Raw genomic sequence first — 20,099 nt, 5'->3', positions numbered from 1 at the left:
CTGCCAGCATTTCCAGCAGAGGAAATTTGAGAAAGTAGGCTGGGCTTATGTGAAACCCAGTTGTGAGAAAGGCCACACAAGGTGCGTGCCTCCTGAATATCAATTGACATCCTCTTTGGCTTACAAATTGCTTTTGTATCTATCTGTTCCCTCATTAATTTTTAATAAAAAAGCAAGGACAACAAACACTCCTGTCATGAAGATTATTTTATTAAAGGATGCACAAATTGATTCCGTGGAACAATGTACACGAGGCAAGACAGCATGGTTTACAAGAAATACGGCACCTTTCAATTCGTGGCTTCAAGAGCTTATGTCTTCTGCATAGAAATCGTATGGAAAACGCGCTACATTTCATTTTCACTTGCACCTACAGAACAGTGAAATATACGAAAGTTAATTATCTACACTGCACGAAGGCGCTTATGCTACAACTCATTTGCGGGGAACTCCTCAGCACACTGCCTCCGTATAAAATAAAAGCAAGAACACAGCATACAGCGACCATTGACAGTGGCTCTTTGTTCAAGTAGAACTAGTCAAATGGAATTGCTAGCTGCTTCAGCAAAAGATGCAAACTGTGAGCATCGCAGCGAGTGAAATGCTGTATGCTTGTTGAAAGCGAAACTATCGTCCTATACTATACGCATTTGTTTTAAAAATTCAGGAAAGCACAGCAACAATTATAAATTGCCTTTTAAGCTTGTGTAACACGACAGTAAAATTAAAAACACTCCTAAAAAGTGCAGGCTGCAACATCCAGCATGATGCCTAGTGTGCGTGAGTGCCCCAGCCTCCTAGTTGCATGCGCCACCTTATGGTGTCCCGCTAGTGAGGCAGGCTGAGCCACGGCCGGTCTCTAGGGGAGCGCGCGCTTCCCTAGAGACCGCGCGCACCCCTCGAGACCGGCCGTGGCTGAGCGCTTCTGTTGAAGCACCTGTTCTTACACGTTTTTGAAAGTCCTGAAAAAAAAAAGATATGCGTGATTCATTCAAGTAATTATTTTGAGTTTATAAATGAAGCAGTGACACGTGAGCAGCTGATCAAGAGGGATTTAGTCTGATTATGGGATGAGGATTATAAAGGGAAATGAAAGCTCCTCATGATGCTCAACTATGGTTCAGCTACTTTGGCACAGTTAATTTATACATGCTTTGGCTGGGTGGGTGCAGCTGTTCATTGCGCAGTACCACATCTGGCTGGCAGCAGACACCCATGGAGTGCTGGTCCTGGTGCCTGGCTACCCTGTGCTCAATGTGATGGTCACCTCTCTGGTGCTGGTGTGCGTGGCACATGAGGTGCACGTGCTGACAGCACGCCTCATGCCGTTGGCCGTGCCCGCTGACTGGAAGTACCTGGTGCGCAATGTGGTCATCTTCGGCCTGCTCTTGGTGCCCATTGGTGTCCACGATGGCATGTTTTGAAGGGAAAGTGCTGGCATTGAGGAGTGGAATAAAGCCTCACAGATTGCAAATGGCTGGGATGTTTTCACAACCTAAACACCATAGTGTTTATGCAAAAGTGATGATGCATATTAGTACTGCTGTGAACAGCACACTAGGATTCTTGCAATGCACATCTCTTGTGGCTGCAGTATAAAGCTGTCCTATATTTTAGTGGGTTCTGCAGCCTAAACATGTAATCAAGTGTTTACATCACTGAAGCCTCTCAGGGGCATCTATTTGGAATAATTTGGATCCATACTTGCCCCAAGGCTCGCTCAGAATCACAAATGGATTCATGGACTCAAATCATGAGTCGGCAAGCTGCGGCCACAGGAACTCGCGTTATACTTGCACCCACTCCTGCACACCACTAGTGAATTGCACTCATTTGTACTCATTGCATCGGTACTTCCACTGAAACTCATCCAGTAGCACTCATGCACCCTCACTCCCTTGTGTTCAAATGTTAACTCATACCCACTAGTATGTCCACTCAGCGACAGTTACATTCGGCAACAGTTGTTCGCTTACTGACAGTCACCCAAATTCCTGCTCCCATCCACGCACTTCTGCTCCTACTTCCGTCCGCTCTCCCTCTTCCTCATTAACACTCACGGCTGCGAAATGAATATGTGTATAAGCGAGTGTGCTCACAAAGCGTACGCCGACCTACGACCATGCCTTAAACCTGGACAGAGATGTATGAGGAGCACACAATGCCCAACCAGACATAACTTTAACTGAAGCTCGTATTTATTTCGCAAAAGTAGACTTGAACAATGCGCTGTAATTTCTTTTTGTTTCATTTGACGTAGATGAGTCCATTGTTTGCATGTCCTCACTCAGGCTCATTGTTTCTAATCAGCCTGGATGCAAGCATAGATTCGCTAGAGATCATGTGGAATTATCCTTGCACATAGTTTGGTCGACTCAAAAACAAATTCAATTGCATGTGTTTCAAGTGTGCTTTACCGTATTAACTCGCGTAATGAACGCATCCCCAACTTTCGTACTGCGCAGTCTCACAATCGAGCGGCCGTGCTGTAGTTTGAATTTCAGAGAGACAACACTCTTTGACTCTCGCACATGTGTTTAAAGCAAGCACACTTAATGCTGAATGCATCCTTTCTGCCAGTGTCGGCGCGAAGGCACCTCGCACATTCGAGAGAGAAAAAAGATAACTAGCTGGCTCTCTGCAACATATGCAGTTTACATACTTCACGCAGACGTAATAGGGGTGTGCGTGCAGGATGCATGGCCAGGCACGGCGCATGGGAAGTAGTGACGAATGGGTGGCCGGTACTTGATCGGCATAATGGTCACTGTCGGGTGTAGTGTCGAATTCACGTGTCTGTGGCTCGCTTTTCTGCTTGCTTTGGGTTTCGATGTATGTGATGGGCCTTAAGTTGAGTTATACGCCTGCTGCGGGACATAGAGTTTACCTGCTCACAAAACGGAAACGCTGATTGGACAATGATGAACTTTGACATGCCGATGAGCAGGAGGCGCGCACTTCAACATGATGCTTGCGATAATGGCATAAGGCCACGGACGCGGCTGCGAGGACAAACTGGGGCACAATCGGAGATCACCGTTCGGAGCGTGCATTCAGTTTTGGCGCGCGGCTTTGGCCTAGGTCACGCCGACTTCGCGCAGCTGACACATCGGTTCTTAAAAAGAAACAAAAAAAATTCTTTGGTGGAATCACGATGTGGATGAAGCGGCCAGCGACCTAATCGGCAGGTCTGGTGGTTCCGATGGGGAGTGAAGTTACACTTTGCAAATGGTATACATGTATTTTCACTGCAAAGATAAGTTATCTTAAGTGTGTCCCAAATCATTACCGTCTTTTCCATTTTTTTTTCGGTTTTGAAAATGTCTCCATGAAACTTACCCCGCATAATGAACGCACCCCCAACTTTGCTTCAGTATATTGAAAAAAAAAAAAGTGTGTTCATTACGTGCGTATATATGGTATTTTGCCCACACTCGGGATATCTGGGATTTACCGGCACTAGATTCAGATCCACACCCAATTCGACTCACCTCTACTCAGCGGTCGGTTTGAGTCAAGTGAGCGAGTTCACCACTCTGTCTGTGCATTACGTGTACAGAGGTCATAGAAGCACTTTTTGTCGGGCTATTTGGTGATGCATAGCTATTGGCGCTCATCCTGTCTCCTTCGTCTGTGTATGTACTAATTTGCACCCCCCGTCTATTAGCTATAACATAGGTCGGTTTGAGTCTGAATGGGTGCATTTGGATTGTTGCGTATAGAAAACGGCAGCAGCTGAAGATGGCGGCACTCAAATGCTTCCGTAAAATACGAACACAGTGTTGGGACCCAAGGTAGCATATCCTACCGCTGTCAACCAGTTGTTGCGACTCGGTGTCGGAGCAGCCATTACGATTTCGTGGCTGATGATGTGGCTGATGGAGATCCGGGCCAATGTCCAAGAGATGAGAAAAGGGGCTTATTTACAAATTTACATGGTTATAGTTTACATGTACGAGCACGAGCACCAGTACTAGTACGAGCATGAGTAGGAGCATCCGTACACCTAGAAGCACTAGTATGAGAGGGAGCACACCCCCACAACACTCAAGATCCACTTTCTATGCACTTTTCCCCCTTTCTCTCGTTGGGGAAATCCGCTGTTCTTTTTGGCCAACCACTATCGTTGAACCATTTGCAAAATCCCACCTATGATGTCGCATTGTTCCGTCAGACTCTGCCTCCAATGTTGCATGAATGCCCCCACATACGAGGTGACGACGTGGCAAACTTGGAACTTGATGTCGAAGTCATTCCCGTTGAAGTCCTCGACGTTGGCCCCCTTTTATCAATTAGTGGGCCATCTGTGACAGTCCACTTCTCAGGATCAGGTTCCGGTAAAGTGGTATTCACTGAGCATGTGCTGGTGGGCACAAAATAAAGAAAATATCGTGGTAGGAAAACAGAATGCGGTAGAGATCACGAGCGTGCTTGGACGGCATGTCGGGCGCTATCATTTTCTGTAAGTCGGCGATGGTACAAGTTGCCGACTGCGATGGTAGAGGAGGATCGGATGAATTGTCGTCTACTACAATAGATGCTACTGATTGATCCTCGAAGGAGCAAAGCTGGCCCAGACACATCCCGCGTGGCAGCACTTGTGTCGTCAAGCCAAAATTGACCACTGGCAGGCAGACGCAATTCGCCGTAATAGATAAAACGGTATGAGGTACTGTGATCCCGTGGGTAAGTAGGACGTCTTAACATAGGAGCCGCGATGTAGTGACCGTCGGGCACTGGTGGGGATGCCACTAATTCAACGTAAGTCAGTGCCGAAAGTGGCAAGCAAACGAAGTCGACGGAACTGAGGCGACTGGGGTGTGGTTCAGCGGGATCCAGAACAAGCAGGTCAAGGTGGAGAGTACAATACAGATGTTTCCACGTGTCTGACCATCCAGGAATCCACAGCGCATGTCCAGATAAACCAGGCGGAACAGGTCGGCTGAAGCTTGAAGGGGACAACAAAAGAGAAAGGACCTGCACAGTGATCTAGACATGGCGTAACATGTTGCTTCGACGAGTGCCGCCGTGCCGCCTGAGGCGATGTAAATAACCCGCGCCTTTTATAGCATTTTCCGTCTATGACACAGCTGTGGGGCCAATGCGACGTTCCATTTTCGGTAGTGATAATAGAAACAAAGACTTGTGGCCGAAAAGGACATTTCCACGCTCCCGAAAATCCCGGAATCCACAGACCATGTCCAGACGAACCAGCCGGACCAGGTCGGCTGAAGCTTATGGGCGACGACAAAAGGGAAAGGACCTGCACAGTGATCTAGACATGGTGAAACATGTTGCTTCGATGAGTGCCGCTGTGCCTTCTGAGGCAATATAAATAATCCGCGCCTTTTTAGCACTTTCTGTCGACGTCACAGAGCTGTGGCGCCAATTGGACGTTCCATTTTCGGCAGCGATAACAGAAACGAACACTTGTTGCCCAAACAGACGGTTGCACATGCCCGAAAATCTAGGAATCCACAGCGCATGTCCAGACCAACCACGTGGACCAGGTCAGCTGAAGCTTGAAGGGGACGACAAAAGGGAAAGGACCTGCAAAATGATCTAGGCATGGGGAAACATTTTGCTTCGATGAGTGCCGCCGTGCCATCTGAGGTGATATAAATAATCCGCGCCTTTTTATAGCGTTTTCCGTTGACGTCAACCAGCTGTGGGGCCACTGCGACGTTCCATTTTCGGCAATGATAGAAGAGACAGACTTGTGGCTGAAACAGACGTTTTCACGGGTCCGAAAAGCCAGGAATCCACAGCGCATGTCCAGACGACCCACTCGGAACAGGTCCGCTGAAGCTTGAAGAAGACGACAAAAGGGAAAGGACCTGCACAGTTATCTAGACGTGGTGAAACATGTTGCTTCGATGAGTGCCGCCGGGCCGTCTGAAGTGATGTAAATATTTCGCGCCTTTTATAGTATTTTCCTTAGATGTCACACAGCTGTGGGACCATGTACGTTGCACTTTTGCCAGTGATAAGAGAAACAAAGACTTGTGGACGAAACAGACGTTTTCACGTGCCCGAAAATCCAGGATTCCACAGCGCATGTGCTGACTAACCAGGTGGACCAGGTGAGCTGAAGCTTGTAGGGGACGACAAAAGAGAAAGGACCTGCACAGTGATCTAGACATGGTGAAACATGTTGCTTCGATGAGTGCCGCCGTGCCGTCTGAGGCGATGTAAGTAATCCGCGCCTTTTTAGCACTTTCTGTCGACGTCACAGAGCTGTGGCGCCAATTGGACGTTCCATTTTCGGCAGCGATAACAGAAACGAACACTTGTTGCCGAAACAGACGGTTCCACATGCTCGGAAATCCAGGAATCCACAGCGCATGTCCAGACGAACCACGTGGACCAGGTCGGCTGAAGCTTGAAGGGGACGACAAAAGGGAAAGGACCTGCAAAATGATCTAGGCATGGTGAAACATTTTGCTTCAATGAGTGCCGCCGTGCCATCTGAGGTGATATAAATAATCCGCGCCTTTTTATAGCATTTTACGTCGACGTCACCCAGCTTTGGGGCCACTGCGGCGTTCTATTTTCAGCAGTGATAACAGAAACAAAGACTTGTGGCCGAAACATGCGTTTCCACGTGCCAGAAAATCCAAGATTCCACAGCGCATGTGCAGACGAACCAGGCGGACCAGGTCAGCTGAAGCTTGAAGCGGACGACAAAACGGAAAGGACCTGCACAGTGATCTTGACTTGGTGAAGCATGTTGCTTCGATGAGTGCCGCCGTGCCGTCTTAGGTGATGTAAATAATCCGCGCCTTTTATAGCATTTTGCGTCGACGTCACAGAGTTGTGGGGCCAATGCGACGTTCCATTTTTGGCCGTGATGAGAGAAACAGACTTGTGGCCGAAACAGACGTTTCCACGGGTCCGAAAAGCCAAGGATCGACAGTGCATGTCCATACGAACCAGGCGGACGAGGTGTGCTGAAGCTGGAAGGGTACGACATAAGAGAAAGGACCTGCACAGTGATCCAAACAATGTGAAGCATGTTGCTTCGATGAGCGTCACCCTGCCCTCAAGTGTTTCATTTACCTCTTGTTAAACTCTGTTTCATAACCCAAGTGCACCTAAGTGCTCAGGTTCCGCGACACTAAAGTCTTGAAGATGTTTGCATCACAATTGAGCCGAGAAATCTTTGAAGTTTACTGTATAAAAATGCAATTTGGCAGCTGCGTAAGCAGCTCTTCAGTGTCATTGAGCGATAAAGAGTTCGAATACTTACAAGCAAATTTGCGGCACTCACGCACGCATGCCAACGTCACGTGATGGCTGTTTGATGATTAGCAAGTGTGATTAGGATACTTGTATAAATGTGAGATTTCCCGGAGTAAACCTTAGTTGAAGTTCCGCGCCTGTCCTGTGTGTTCCTTCTTTGTCCCTTGTTTTTGTGCGGTTACATGATGCATTCCAGTTTTGTTAAACTCTGTTGCTAGTCCCAGCCTGTGTGGTTGTCTTTCCTCTCTTCTTGTGTACGCGTCTCCGAAGGCTTGGTTTGGTCGCTTATTAAGTTCTGGGTACGGTGACATGACGACGCTCTCCTCCCTCATCGGACTGCCACTACCCCTCGCTTTGCTATCACATTCAATCTTTGACTTTCATCCATGTCGCTCTTTCGGAAGCCACCTCCTAAAACTTTCTGTTCCGTGGGAAAGGTATGTGTGTGTGTGTGTGTGGGGGGGTGTTCGACCTACCAACACCCCCTCCTGGCTGTGCCAATGAACTGAACTTCGTCTAAGAACGTCGGTTGAAGCAGTCGTACATGCGCGTACATTAGTCAGTGCCGGGGGGTCTGGTTGCCTGGTGTTTCTCATTTCAACGATGCTGCACACGGGTTCACCAAGTGGATTTTTGGGGCTCGCGACGTGACATGAAAGCTGCTTGGCAATTTTATCGTGAAAAATATTCCGTCATGACTGTTTGCTGCCCACCTTAGTGCAGTAGCTCAACAGAAAAAGTACACCTATATCTTCAATTATCCTGTGACCCAGAACGCAGCCGAAAGTTGACAAGAACCTTGTTCATCTAAACCATGATGCTTAGAGTTGTGTCTTGGAGTGAAATGGTCTTAATAAAATTCTCTGCTCCACTGGGCGTTTGCCGTCTAAATCATTTAAGCGAGATGATGAGAAGCCTGCTCAAGCTCATTGTCTCATTTCCAACAATCCCATGCACTCCGCCTCCTAATGCTAGGAAAATGTTCTTGCCGAGTTTCGTCTTGTTGCAGCTCAGCATTTATACTTGCACTGATTTTACCAGCCTTACTTAACTAAGGGGTGCAATATGGAAGTAAAACCGCCACAGATGTAAGGTTGAACTGATCTGTTTTGACATTTATAAGATGCTTGTACCTTGAGCCTTGCTTTGTCGATGCTGTTCTAGTTTTTGTGCATGCCATCCTGCAGCTTTCGGCAGGTGAACGTTTTGGTGAGCCTTGAGCTACATTTCGGTGACGGTTATATATTTTAGCAATAAATATTCCCTTTCTTTTAGTGATATGTGTCACTATGCTTCTCTTTCTCACATTTCTGTGCTCCTCATGGGTCATCACATAACAGAACGTAAGACAAATGCGTTTTTCAGCAAAATATTTGGACACTGTACTTATACAGGCAGAAAATAATGTTGCCACCTGCAGTATGGGGGGTAGTGCAAAAGAAGACGCAGGAAGGGCAAGAAGGTAGAAGTGCGTGTGCTACGCCCGCCCACTCGATAGCCTGGTCCCACCGCCGTTGTTTTCCAGGAGCCAGCTGTCCTCATTAAACGTCGCCAGTCCTCTTTGAAGACACATTAAAAATTGGTGGAGGTTCTGGGTATTTCTCACTCATGCCGCAGACCCCTCCTGGAGGCGGAACCGCCAGCCCAGTGCCAACCGAGACTGCCCTCCATCGGGCCAGCAGCAGGATCAGGGCACTCCCTCCGGAAGACAACAGAGCGATTCAAACCACCTCAACTGGTATGGATAGCACGAATGCGACCCGGTTCACAGTACGGCGTGTCGACGGCGCAGCGAGCGCACGTTGCATTGCAGAATGCACTGCCGTCGTTTCGCTGTGCGAATAGCCATGGTGATTGGGTCGCTGTTGACATGCGACTGCCTGCAGGCAGATGGCCCGGGGCGGATGGTCAGCTGGCAGCATGGTGCTGACTGCTTGCATGCTGAACAGCAGGTTTTCTACGAGCTGATACAGAGTAGTGTGGGCTGGTGGGGCAGCAGTATCATGTGTCTGTTGGCGTTGGGAGGCACGAGGGGCTGGTACCGAAGGCCTGGGTGCAGGGCTGGGGCCCTTCAGCGCGCTGGCATAGGACCGCGCTGGTGGCGAGGAGGACTGCTGCAGCTGCTTCTCCTCCCGGACTGCTGCCCTGACAGCACGCCTCCACAATGTCGAGTTGGAGGAACTCTGTGCCCCACCCCCTCCGGCTAATACAATCTTTCTTACGCATCTTACGAGGTGCGTGGATGCCGCTACAATATCGTGCACGGTGCCTGCTGGAACGTCGGCCCCCGGTATCAAGCTTCTCAATCTGCGCGCTGTCCGTCGTCGCGCCGAACCCCGTGCCATCAAGAGCGACAAGGTGGAGCATTGGACTTTATATAACCGCCTGGACGCTGCGTGTCGCCGTCACGCCAGACAGCGCCGCAACCAGAGCTGGCAAAGTCTCTGCGTATCGTTGGAGGACACTCGCGACAAGTCACGCCCTTGGCGCATTCTCGCTGCCCTCCTTCGTCCCAAGATCCCTCGCCGTCCTGCACTCTCCATCGCGGTGGCTACGTGCTTGAGCACAGAGCAACTGGCCGAACTCTTCGCCTATGCCTTCGCTCCGTCGTCTCCGTCTGTGCACCCCGTCAGTGCAACTTGCGAAACTACCGCCTCACAACAAAGCTGAACTCCTCGCTCCGCCTGCGCTACTTTCCTACGAGTGCACTCTTAGAGCACGTTGAGGTGCTGCGCTCGGCCGAGTTTACCCTCAGTGAGTTGCGCATTGTTTTGAACACGCGTAAAGGACGCTCAGCGCCTGGTGCCAACGAACTAACACATCAGGTCCTCAGGAACATCCATGTAGCGCAGCTCCCTTCACTGCTCGAGGTCTTCAACGGTGTCTGGCGCAGTGGCATAATTCCAGCTGACTGGAAAGAGGCGATCGTCGTCCCTATTATCAAGCGCGGCAAAGCTGCCACGGACATCAGCTCCTATCGCCCAGTGTCACTTACTTCAGTAGCCGGCAAAACTCTGGAATTATTCAAGAACGAAATCTTAGATCTCACCAGCCGTTTCATACCCACTCACGTAATATGTTATCACCTGCATGCGCCATGGTATAACGCGCATCTTAAGCGCTTGTCTAACCGTAAGAAACGCTTCTTCCGTTCAGCTAAAGAATCACGCGCTGAACATCATTGGTTCCGTTATCGGTCTGCAGCTTACACTTACAATTCTGCGGTCATGAGTGCTAAAGCAAATTACCGGAATAGCACTCTACCAGGTATGTTGCTCAATAACCCAAGGAAATTTTGGAGCGTCATTAACTCCTCTGAAACGTCTAGAATAATACTAATAAATTCAAGTGACGAACCTATATCCGATACTGCCTGTGCAAATGTACTGAACGATGTTTTTTCGGGCTTTTTTTCAAATGGTGAAACTACGGATTTCCCTCAATTGGATCATAACAACTTCCTCAAAATGTACCCTGTAGTCATCCGTCCTGATGGTATAGGTAAAATAATTGACAATCTTAAGATATCTTCCAGTGCTGGTGTCGATTGCATTACTACAAAGTTCCTGAAAAGTACTAAAATGTATTCATCACTTGCCTTAACTAAAATATTTCAGCAATCATTGGAAAACGGTGAACGACCGGCCGATTGGAATATAGGTAAGGTGGTTCCTGTACATCAATCTGGTAATAAACACTCGCCTTTTAACTAGCGGCCCATATCTATTACCAGCATCCCATGCAAAATCTTAGAACACATACTATTTTCACATATTGTCACTTTCTTTGAATCAAACTCGTTTTTTCGTCCTTCTCAGCACGGTTTTAGGAAGTCCTATTCATGCGAAACACAGCTACTCCTATTCACGCACAAACTTCACGCAATTTTAGACTGCCGCTCTGTCGCCGACTGCATCTTTCTAGATTTCGCGAAGGCATTTGATAAGCTTTCCCATCATCTTTTGTTACTAAAGCTTCGCATGGTAGGATTAGACACTAACATTCTAAAATGGCTTGAAGTGTTCCTTAACCATCGTCAGCAATTTGTTTCCGTCAACAATGTTAATTCCACCGTTCACTCTGTTCTTTCCGGTGTGCCCCGAGGCACCGTCTTGGGGCCCCTGCATTTTCTTATATTTATCAACGACTTACCCAGTAACCTTTCTTCTTCTGTACATCTTTTCGCCGATGACTGCGTCCTTTTTCAGCAAATAACAAATGATAGTGATACGCACATCATTCAGTCTGACCTTAACGCTATCTCAACATGGTGCAAAACTTGGAATATGATTTAAATGCTGAAAAGTGCAAACTTATGCGCATCTCTCGTGTTAATAGCGAATTGCCAGTATATACTCTTAATGGTGTGTTACTTTATCCTGTTACAAGATACAAGTACCTCGGAATGCATATTACGTCTAACCTTAGCTGGCATGCGCACATTGTGCACATCACTAACAAAGCTAATCGCATGCTCGGATATCTGAAACGCAACTTTCACGCAGCCCCAACTAGCATCAAACTTCTACTCTATACCACACTCGTACGTTCACAACTGGAATATGCTTCATCAATCTGGGACCCTAGTGTTAAGAGTTTGATCGACCTACTGGAGATGGTACAACACAAATCAGCGCGGTTTATTCTTTCTGTCCTTTCTTTAAAACTGATGGTAGCGCTAAAAAGGAACGGACACACGAAGAAAAGACGACACGACGACAAAGTCGTCGTGTCGTCTTTTCTTCGTGTGTCCGTTCCTTTTTAGCGCTACCATCAGTTTTAAAGAATGCATCACCAACTAGCCCAGCACCAAGTTTTATTGAAGTTTATTCTTTCTGACTTTCGGCGTACATCAAGCGTAACCACTATGAAAACTACCCTGGGCCTAACTTCACTTGCATAACGACGCAAAATTGCACGCCTGTGCCTTTTTCACAAAATATTTCATAATGAGTCTATTGGCTACGAGTTACTTCTTCGCCCTTCATATGTTTCACGCCGCACAGATCACATACATAAGGTAGGCATTTCTACATGCAAAACTAAAACATTCTCGGATTCTTTTATTCCTCGCACGTCATATGACTGGAACAACCTTCCTTCCTCAATTGCCACAATTCCTGACCCTGTATTGTTTCGGACTGCTGTTACCGCTTCTATTGAATGATATATTGTGTTGATCACTTATTCTAACTTATCTATGCCTTGGTAATTGTTCTGTGCTGTTGCTTGTATTTTCAGTGTTATGTATTACCCACATCCCCTCTGTAATGCTTTGCCCTGAGGGTAAAATAGAAAAAAAAAGCTATGGCTTTGCACCGCCTTGAGGGGATTGCCTCCGCCGTTGATGCTTTCGCCCCTGAACCGAGTGGTTTCCGGCGACTGCGCTCAGCAGCAGACTCGCTCGCGGACATCGTGGCTATGCTCGAGCACGCCGCAAGTCGCCAGGAAGCCGGATATCTCGTGCTGCTCGATGTGCAACGCGCATTCGATGGTCTCCCTCACACCACCATCATTGAAGCCCTTCGTGAGCTACGTGTCACCGGCCGCCTCTTTGACTATGTCGTTGCCTTCCTCAGCGACTGCACGCTCAGAGTGCGTGTTGGCGACGCGCTCAGTGCCCCTCGCAGCGGGACCTCCGGGGTTCCCCAAGGCAGCGTGATCAGCCCATTTCTTTTTAACTTGGCTCTGGCAAGACTACCTGACTACATCCCGAAGATGACAGCCCACGAAGTCTGTGTGGCGATCTACGCCGATGACATTGCACTGTTTGCGTGCGGGCCCACGGACCTCGGCTTTCAAGTGCGAGAATCGCTGAAGTCGGCGATCAACGCCGTCGATGAATACCTCGCCAGCATAGGGCTTCAGCTCTCGGCGTCAAAAACTGAGGCGCTGTTAGTACAGCCCCGGTGCTCGTGCGCGCTTCCAAGCGCCTTATCTCACGCTGCGCGGAAGCCCCCTCGCCTGGCAGAGAAAAGTGCGCTATCTCGGACTCGACATCGACTGCCGGGTCAGCTTTAACGCCGCCGTCTCCCAGCTCTGCAAGAATTATAAGGTGGCGGGCGCCGCACGCTCCCTGCTCGCCCATGGTCGTGGTTGTACACCGCAACTTGCACTTGGAGTTTACAACTCGGTCGCAACATCACGAGCACTCTATGCGCTTTCCCTCACCAACGCCAGAGCCGCCAACTGCAAAGACATCGACATGGAGCACCGCACCGTAATCCGCCAACTCTACAGGCTTCCTCGCCGTTCGCAAGGGGGAGCAACTCTCGCCGAAGCGGGAAATTGGCCGCCCTCACTACGCGCACGGAAGCAAGCGCTGCACCACATCGAGCGCCTCCAGCGTTCGTTACAGGGCCAGCGCCTCGTGTGCCGCCTCCACACCCTCGAGGGCTCGGGCATGGGCCAGCGTGCCACAGAGTTCAGCGTACTCATCGCGTCACTGCCGCAACTTTTCCCTCTGCCGCTCTCGCCGCACGACTCCGCGCTACTCTACGTCACCACCACTGTGCCAGGTGTCGGGTCAAAGCGCGGAACAGCTGCATGTGCCATGCAGCAGGTGACGGCTGCACTCCTCTAAGAGTGCCTAGGGGACGGGCTGCTTTTTTACGTCGATGGCTCTGTGTTCAGTGATGGCTCCGGTGCTGCTGCGTGCACGGCGCCGGACATTTCCGCTACGCGACAGTGCCGCCTTCGGTTTGCTTCGTCGTCGACGGAGCCGAGCTCGCTGCGATCGACGTTGCGGCTGAACTACTACAGCATAGCAATGTCGTTTCCGCTGCGATCTTATTTGACTCGCGCGCGGCACTGTGCATGCTTGCGAAGGACTATGTCGGTCTTCCGCTTGTGCAGCGGGTCGGTTCTAAACTCCGCCATCTCGTCATGCGGGGCTGCGATTTGGCCTTGCAGTGGGTCCCGGCGCACATCGGCTTACCGGGAAACGAGGCGGCCGACGCGCTCGGAGGCTCACTCCAGTCCCATCGCCACCTCAGTCACCCCTTTCGACGTGGCCAAGACGACGATTCTGCGCACCGTCCGCGCGCAGTATCCGGACCCGCGCGTTGCCGCATGTACGCCCCCTCGTCTCCTTCCCCGCGCCGGACTCTCCCGCGAGGACCGCTCGTTCCTCTTTCGCCTTCGTGTCGGATGCTACGTGACGGCCGCCAGACTACGCAGGCTGCAGGGAAGAGGCAGTCCCGTGTGCATCAACTGCGCCGATGTGGAGACGCTCGGGCAGCTCCTAAATTTAAATTAAATTATGGGGTTTTACGTGCCAAAACCACTTTCTTATTATGAGGCAAGCCGTTGTGGGGGACTCCGGAAATTTCGGCCACCTGGGGTTCTTTAACGTGCACCTAAATCTAAGTACACGGCTGTTTCCGCATTTCGCCCCCATCGAAATGCGGCCGCCGTGGCCGGGATTCGATCCCACGACCTCGTGCTCAGCAGCCCAACACCATAGTCACTGATCAACCACGGCGGGTGGGCACCTCCTACTTCACTGTCCTGCCTTCAGTGGGGAGCGCACGGACTGGTGTTCCTCATATCGGCGTTTGGGACTGCCTTGCGACACGACCAACGCGCTGCTTTTTCCTGTAGCCCACTAGTCTATCGTGAAAAGTGCGCTTGCTGCAATACTTGATTTTTGCAGTGTGACGCAACTAAGAGCGCGGCTCTGAGCCCCGCATTCGCTTATGTTTTTTTTTTTTGCCGCCTTCTCCTTTTCTCTACCTTCATCTTTCTTTCCCGACATCCCTTTCCCCGTGCAGTGATGGCGAGGTGTCCTCGTGTGAGATACAGTTACGGCACTGCACTTATCTCATCCATTCTCTCTAAAAGTCAGTTCACACACACACACACACACACACCCGGTTCACACTTCAGAACCCACACCCGCCGTGGTTGCTCAGTGGCTATGGTGTTAGGCTGCTGAGCACGAGGTCGCGGGATCGAATCCCGGCCACGGCGGCCGCATTTCGATGGGGGCGAAATGCGAAAACACCCGTGTACTTAGATTTAGGTGCACGTTAAAGAACCCCAGGTGGTCAAAATTTCCGGAGTCCCCCACTACGGCGTGCCTCATAATCAGAAAGTGGTTTTGGCACGTAAAACCCCATATATTATTATTACTTCAGAACCCACGGGTTCTAAAGTCGTTCCGTGGCGACATGTTCGAAGACGTCGAACGCTGAATGGCCGACTTTGAGCGCGTGGCCGAGTACAACAAATGCGACGATGCCAGTAAACTTTAGAGATGCCTATTTTTGCCTGGAGAACGGCGCGCGTATGTGGTTTCAAAATCGTGAGGAGCAACTGATGTCGTGGCCTGCGTTCCGCCGTCAGCTACTAGACACCTACACCAGCGCTGATCGCCGCGAATGAGCAGAACGAGCGATACAGACCCGCGCCCAGCTTTCCAACGAAAGTGTCACCGCGTTCGTCGAAGACCTGACGCGCCTCTTCAGACGAGCAGAGCCTGGAATGACCGCGGAAAGGAAGTTGCGTCACCTGATGCGAGGAGTAAAGGAGCAGCTCTTCGCTGGCTTTGTGCGGAGCCCTCCGGAGACTGTCGCCGAATTTTCATCGGAGGCTGTAAGTATGGAGAAGGTGCTTCAGCAGCGATCGAACTTCTAGGAGAGGCAAGTGAACGCAGCATCCACTTGTGATATTTTCACGGCGACCGGAAGCAACAATGACAACCTCCGATAGCTCATCCGCACCGTTGTGCACGAAGAAAGGATTTACGGTGCGTCACAAGCTATAGTGAGCTCAATTGCGAGTGTTGTAAAAGATGAAGTACACCAAGCGCTCCGGTCCACCTTTCCTCTTGCTGTGTACTGAACGCCGCCGGGCGACCGACGCAGAAGCCCTGAGACTCCCTACTTCGTCACGCCCACTGTTTGTTTACGCCGCTGGTCCGGTTGCACTTTCACCAGCACAACCGATACATCGCAGAACGACGCACGCCTCTAGCGTTTCCACCTGCCGCTCCTCCTGTTGTGCTTCAGCCGGAGCAGCCAGTGCATTACGCCGACGATCGGCGCATGCCCCTTGAAAGTCGGATGTATTGGCTAACGACCGGACCGCCGTCCTCTGTGCTTACACTGTGGCGAGGCAGATCATTTGTTCCGCCAGTGCCTATACCGATGTCTCGGGTTGCGGGGCTTTTCCGCTTACTCGCCGCCACCCCGACCTGGCCGGCGACCCTAGGATATTGGGCTCAACAGCGCACGCCTCCGCCTACCGGACGACAGTCACGCTCGCCGACGCCAAGGGGACTTTCACCACCACCCCAGCGATATTCAAGCGCACGATCACCAAGTCCCCGCCGGGAGAACGAACTACAGCGACCTTCGCGTGCGAGGCTGCTGGCAGTCGACGCGAACAAGGGCGGGCACCGATTCGATGTCAACTGCAGCTGAACGGAATGACCGGCTTTCGCTTGACATACCGGTGGTGATCGACGGTTAGGCGGTTAGCACTTTACTGGATACTGGTGCGGACTTTTCCATCTTAAGCGGGAAGGTGGCAATATTTCCGAAGAAAGTAATTTCTCCTTTGGATGGCTCGCACATTAGGACGGCTGCATGGTGGTCACGTCGTTACTCCACTGGGAATCTGCATGACTAGAGTTCGGATTCGAGGATCAACATTTATGGCCAGCTGCCTGGTCCTACGGGAATGGTCCCGTGCCGTCATTCTCGGTGTTGACGTTCTGCAAGAATACGGCGCTGTTATTGACCTACGGGGAGGAGTAGTCACCTTCTCGGCCGACCAAGCAATCGATGGATGCGACGACAATTAACCGAAATGACGACGCGCTTCGTGTTTCCACCCCAGTGTCTAACATCGAGCCTCGTCGTAGTTATGGGCGGTGCGAGGGCGAAGTGGTCGCAGAAAGTCACCTACGCAAGGTGTTTGTGCGGCTGGATGGATGAATGGATGGATGGATGGATGGATGGATGTTATGAGCGTCCCCTTTGGAACGGGGCGGTGGCTTGCGCCACCAAGCTCTTGCTACTATGCTGCCTAATATCCTACCTAGGTTAACCCATGAGAAAAAAAAAACACACTATGAACTACCACGTCCAAATTTTCTGATACCCTATTGCGAACTGTGCTTTTGTACGTCTCCGTCCTTTGTCGTTTCCCTACTTTTCTTCCACCAATCCTCCAATCGCCTCTTACTGATGTCTATTGCGGACCTGTTTGCTTTACCACTGCTCCCGCTGAACCCAAGGGCTTCAAAGAGGCCAGTGGTGCCTAAATCGACCGCTGGATAGATGTCTTCACATTCTAATAAAATATGCTCCGTCGTTTCCCTAGCTTTACCGCAGCAAGCACATGCTTCTTCTTCCTTCTTATATCTCGCTTTATACGTGCGTGTTCTAAGGCATCCCGATCTCGCTTCGAAAAGTAATGAGCTTCCCTTTGAGTTATCATAAATGGTTTCTTTCCTAATTTCGTTTTTTCCCCTTAAGTAGTTACTCATGGCAGGTTTCTTTTCCATTGCCGCCACCCATGAGATTAATTCAGCCTCTCTGACTTTCCGCTTGACCTTCTTTGTTGCTGTGTTGCCCACCCCACAGGCCGCATACTTGCTGGTAAGCTTCCTAGTTCTTTTCCTCCACTGTGAATCAATGTTTTGCCTGTACAGATACCTGAACACTCTCCCAGCCCATTTACTTTCCTCCATATTCCTCAGCCGTTCTTCATACTCAATTTTACTGCGAGCTTCCCTCACTTCAAAACTAGTCCAGCCCATATCCCCTTGCACAGCTTCATTTGTAGTCTTCCCGTGAGCGCCCAATGCGAGGCGACCCACTGACCTTTGGTTCCCGTCGAGTCCTGATTGTACCCCTGATTTAAAGCAAACAACCGCATTTGCAAAAGTAAGTCCTGGAACCATTACCCCTTTCCACATACCTCGGAGGACCTCGTACCTATTGTATCCCCATAGCGCTCTGTGCTTCATTATGGCTGCATTTCTCTTCCCCTTGACTGTTATGGTTTTTTCCTGTGTTTCCATATATCCGTTGCCTTCGTTTATCCATATACCAAGGTATTTATATTCTGTTACCCGAGGTATTTCTTGGCCCTGTATCTCCACTGTCTGTTCACTGTTTTCATTGAATACAATAACACCTGATTTTCTAACACTAAATTTCAAACCTAAATTGTTGCCTTCCTGTTCACAGATATTAGCCAGACGTTGCAAATCACTTTGCTTGTTTGCGAGCAACACAATGTCGTCCGCATAAAATAAACCTGGGAGTTGCTGCTCTATTACTGTACCTGCCTGTTTGTATGAGAGATTAAACCCGATATTACTTCCTTCTAGCGCCCTCTCCATCCTCACCATGTACATCATAAACAGCAGCGGGGATAAAGGGCACCCCTGCCTCAGTCCCTTGTTGATATGAACTTTCTCCGCGCTCCTCATCCCTTCCCATTCAACGCAAACAGTATTTTCTAGGTAAATCTCTCTCAAAAGCTGTATACAATCGTTACCTAAGCCTTCCCCTTCCAGAATATCCCACAAAATGCTGCGGTCTACGTTGTCGTATGCTCCTGTAATGTCCAAAAAGGCCACATACAACGGTCTGCTTTCTGCTTTTGATATTTCAATACACTGAGTAAGAACAAACAAGTTATCATCCAAACGCCTACCTATTCTAAAGCTATTCTGAAGCTCTCCCAAAATGTCATTATTTTCTGCCCATGCTTGAAGCTTTAATTTGATTGCCTGCATTGCTAGCCTGTATATTACCGATGTAATGGTCAACGGTCTACACGAGTGAATTCTGTCTTTCTCCCCCTTACCTTTATAAATTAAATTCATTCTACTTTGTCGCCAACTGTCTGGTATTCGTCTGTCTTTTAAAGTTTTTTCAACTGCTTTCACGAGAGCTTCCTTACTTTTTGGTCCCAGTTCATTTATCAGCCTAACGGGAACCTCGTCTAGCCCTGTGGCTGTGCGCTTACGAATTTTCTCTTCCGCTTTCTTCCAGTTTAAATTTGTAAGCACTAGCTCCTTTCCCCCTTGGGTCTCTTTCATGCTCTTTTTTTCTTCAAATATAACCTCGTCCTTGCCTTGGAAAGATTCGGCTGTTACTTTTTGGATGTAATTTATTGCTGCTTCTCCTTCCAGTCTGTTTTCATCTTCGTCTAGGATATGTTGTTGTATTGTTGTTGATTTCCTACCTAATAATTTTATGTGATTCCAAAATATTCTAGGTGCGGCCTTCTTTTTCTCACGTATTTCTGACAACCAACTTTCACTTTCACCTTTTAATTTTGCTTGCACCAATATTTGAACCATAGACTTTTTCTCCCGGTATATTTCCCATTTACCGGTTACTTCATCCTGTGGCAACTGCGCCTTCTTTGCCTGCCTGTGCTCTCGAGATGCTTTCTGTCTTTCGGCGATCGCTTCTCGTATCTCCTTGTTCCACCAGCTTTTCGGTTTCTTTTTTCCTTTCCAATGAATGTGTTGTTTCTCTTTCCGTATTTCTGTCGTTACTACACTTAGAAGCTCACCATATTCCCACCCCTTACTTGGCGACTTGCCAATTTCTTCCTCCACTCTAGTGACTATATTTGCTATTTGTTCAGCGTTCAAATTTGGGCTGGCCATTTTGCTTTCGTTGCTCTCTTTCCCAACTACATATCCCATTTTCAAAATGATGCGTTTATGGTCACTGCCTATGCTGCTAAACCCTTCCTCATCGATGACCATTTCTCTCAACTTATCATGAATTCCTTCTGTCATCAGACAGTAATCAATGGTCGATTGCCGGTTTCCCACTTCCCACGTGATCTGTCCTTCACACTTAGGCCCTGTATTCACGATC

At 49.5% G+C, this 20,099-nt stretch overlaps 1 protein-coding gene across 8 annotated transcripts in view; it reads left to right on the top strand.

The window, feature by feature from the left end:
* Positions 1-1,474, top strand: part of LOC135921906 (N-acetylneuraminate (7)9-O-acetyltransferase) — a 243,303-nt gene extending 241,829 nt beyond the window's left edge. For all 8 annotated transcript variants that reach the window (XM_065456310.2, XM_065456312.2, XM_065456308.2 and 5 more), the window contains one exon: positions 1,173-1,474. In XM_065456310.2, the coding sequence (XP_065312382.1) occupies positions 1,173-1,424 (252 nt within the window). In that variant the 3' untranslated portion in view covers positions 1,425-1,474. The remainder of the gene's footprint in view (positions 1-1,172) is intronic.
* Positions 1,475-20,099: the final 18,625 nt, after the last annotated feature.

This window comes from Dermacentor albipictus, chromosome 1 (genome assembly GCF_038994185.2).
Source record: "Dermacentor albipictus isolate Rhodes 1998 colony chromosome 1, USDA_Dalb.pri_finalv2, whole genome shotgun sequence".
NCBI lineage: Eukaryota > Metazoa > Arthropoda > Arachnida > Ixodida > Ixodidae > Dermacentor > Dermacentor albipictus.
The sequence above is the reverse complement of the archived record's forward strand: the minus strand, read 5'-3'. Positions and strand labels throughout refer to the sequence as shown.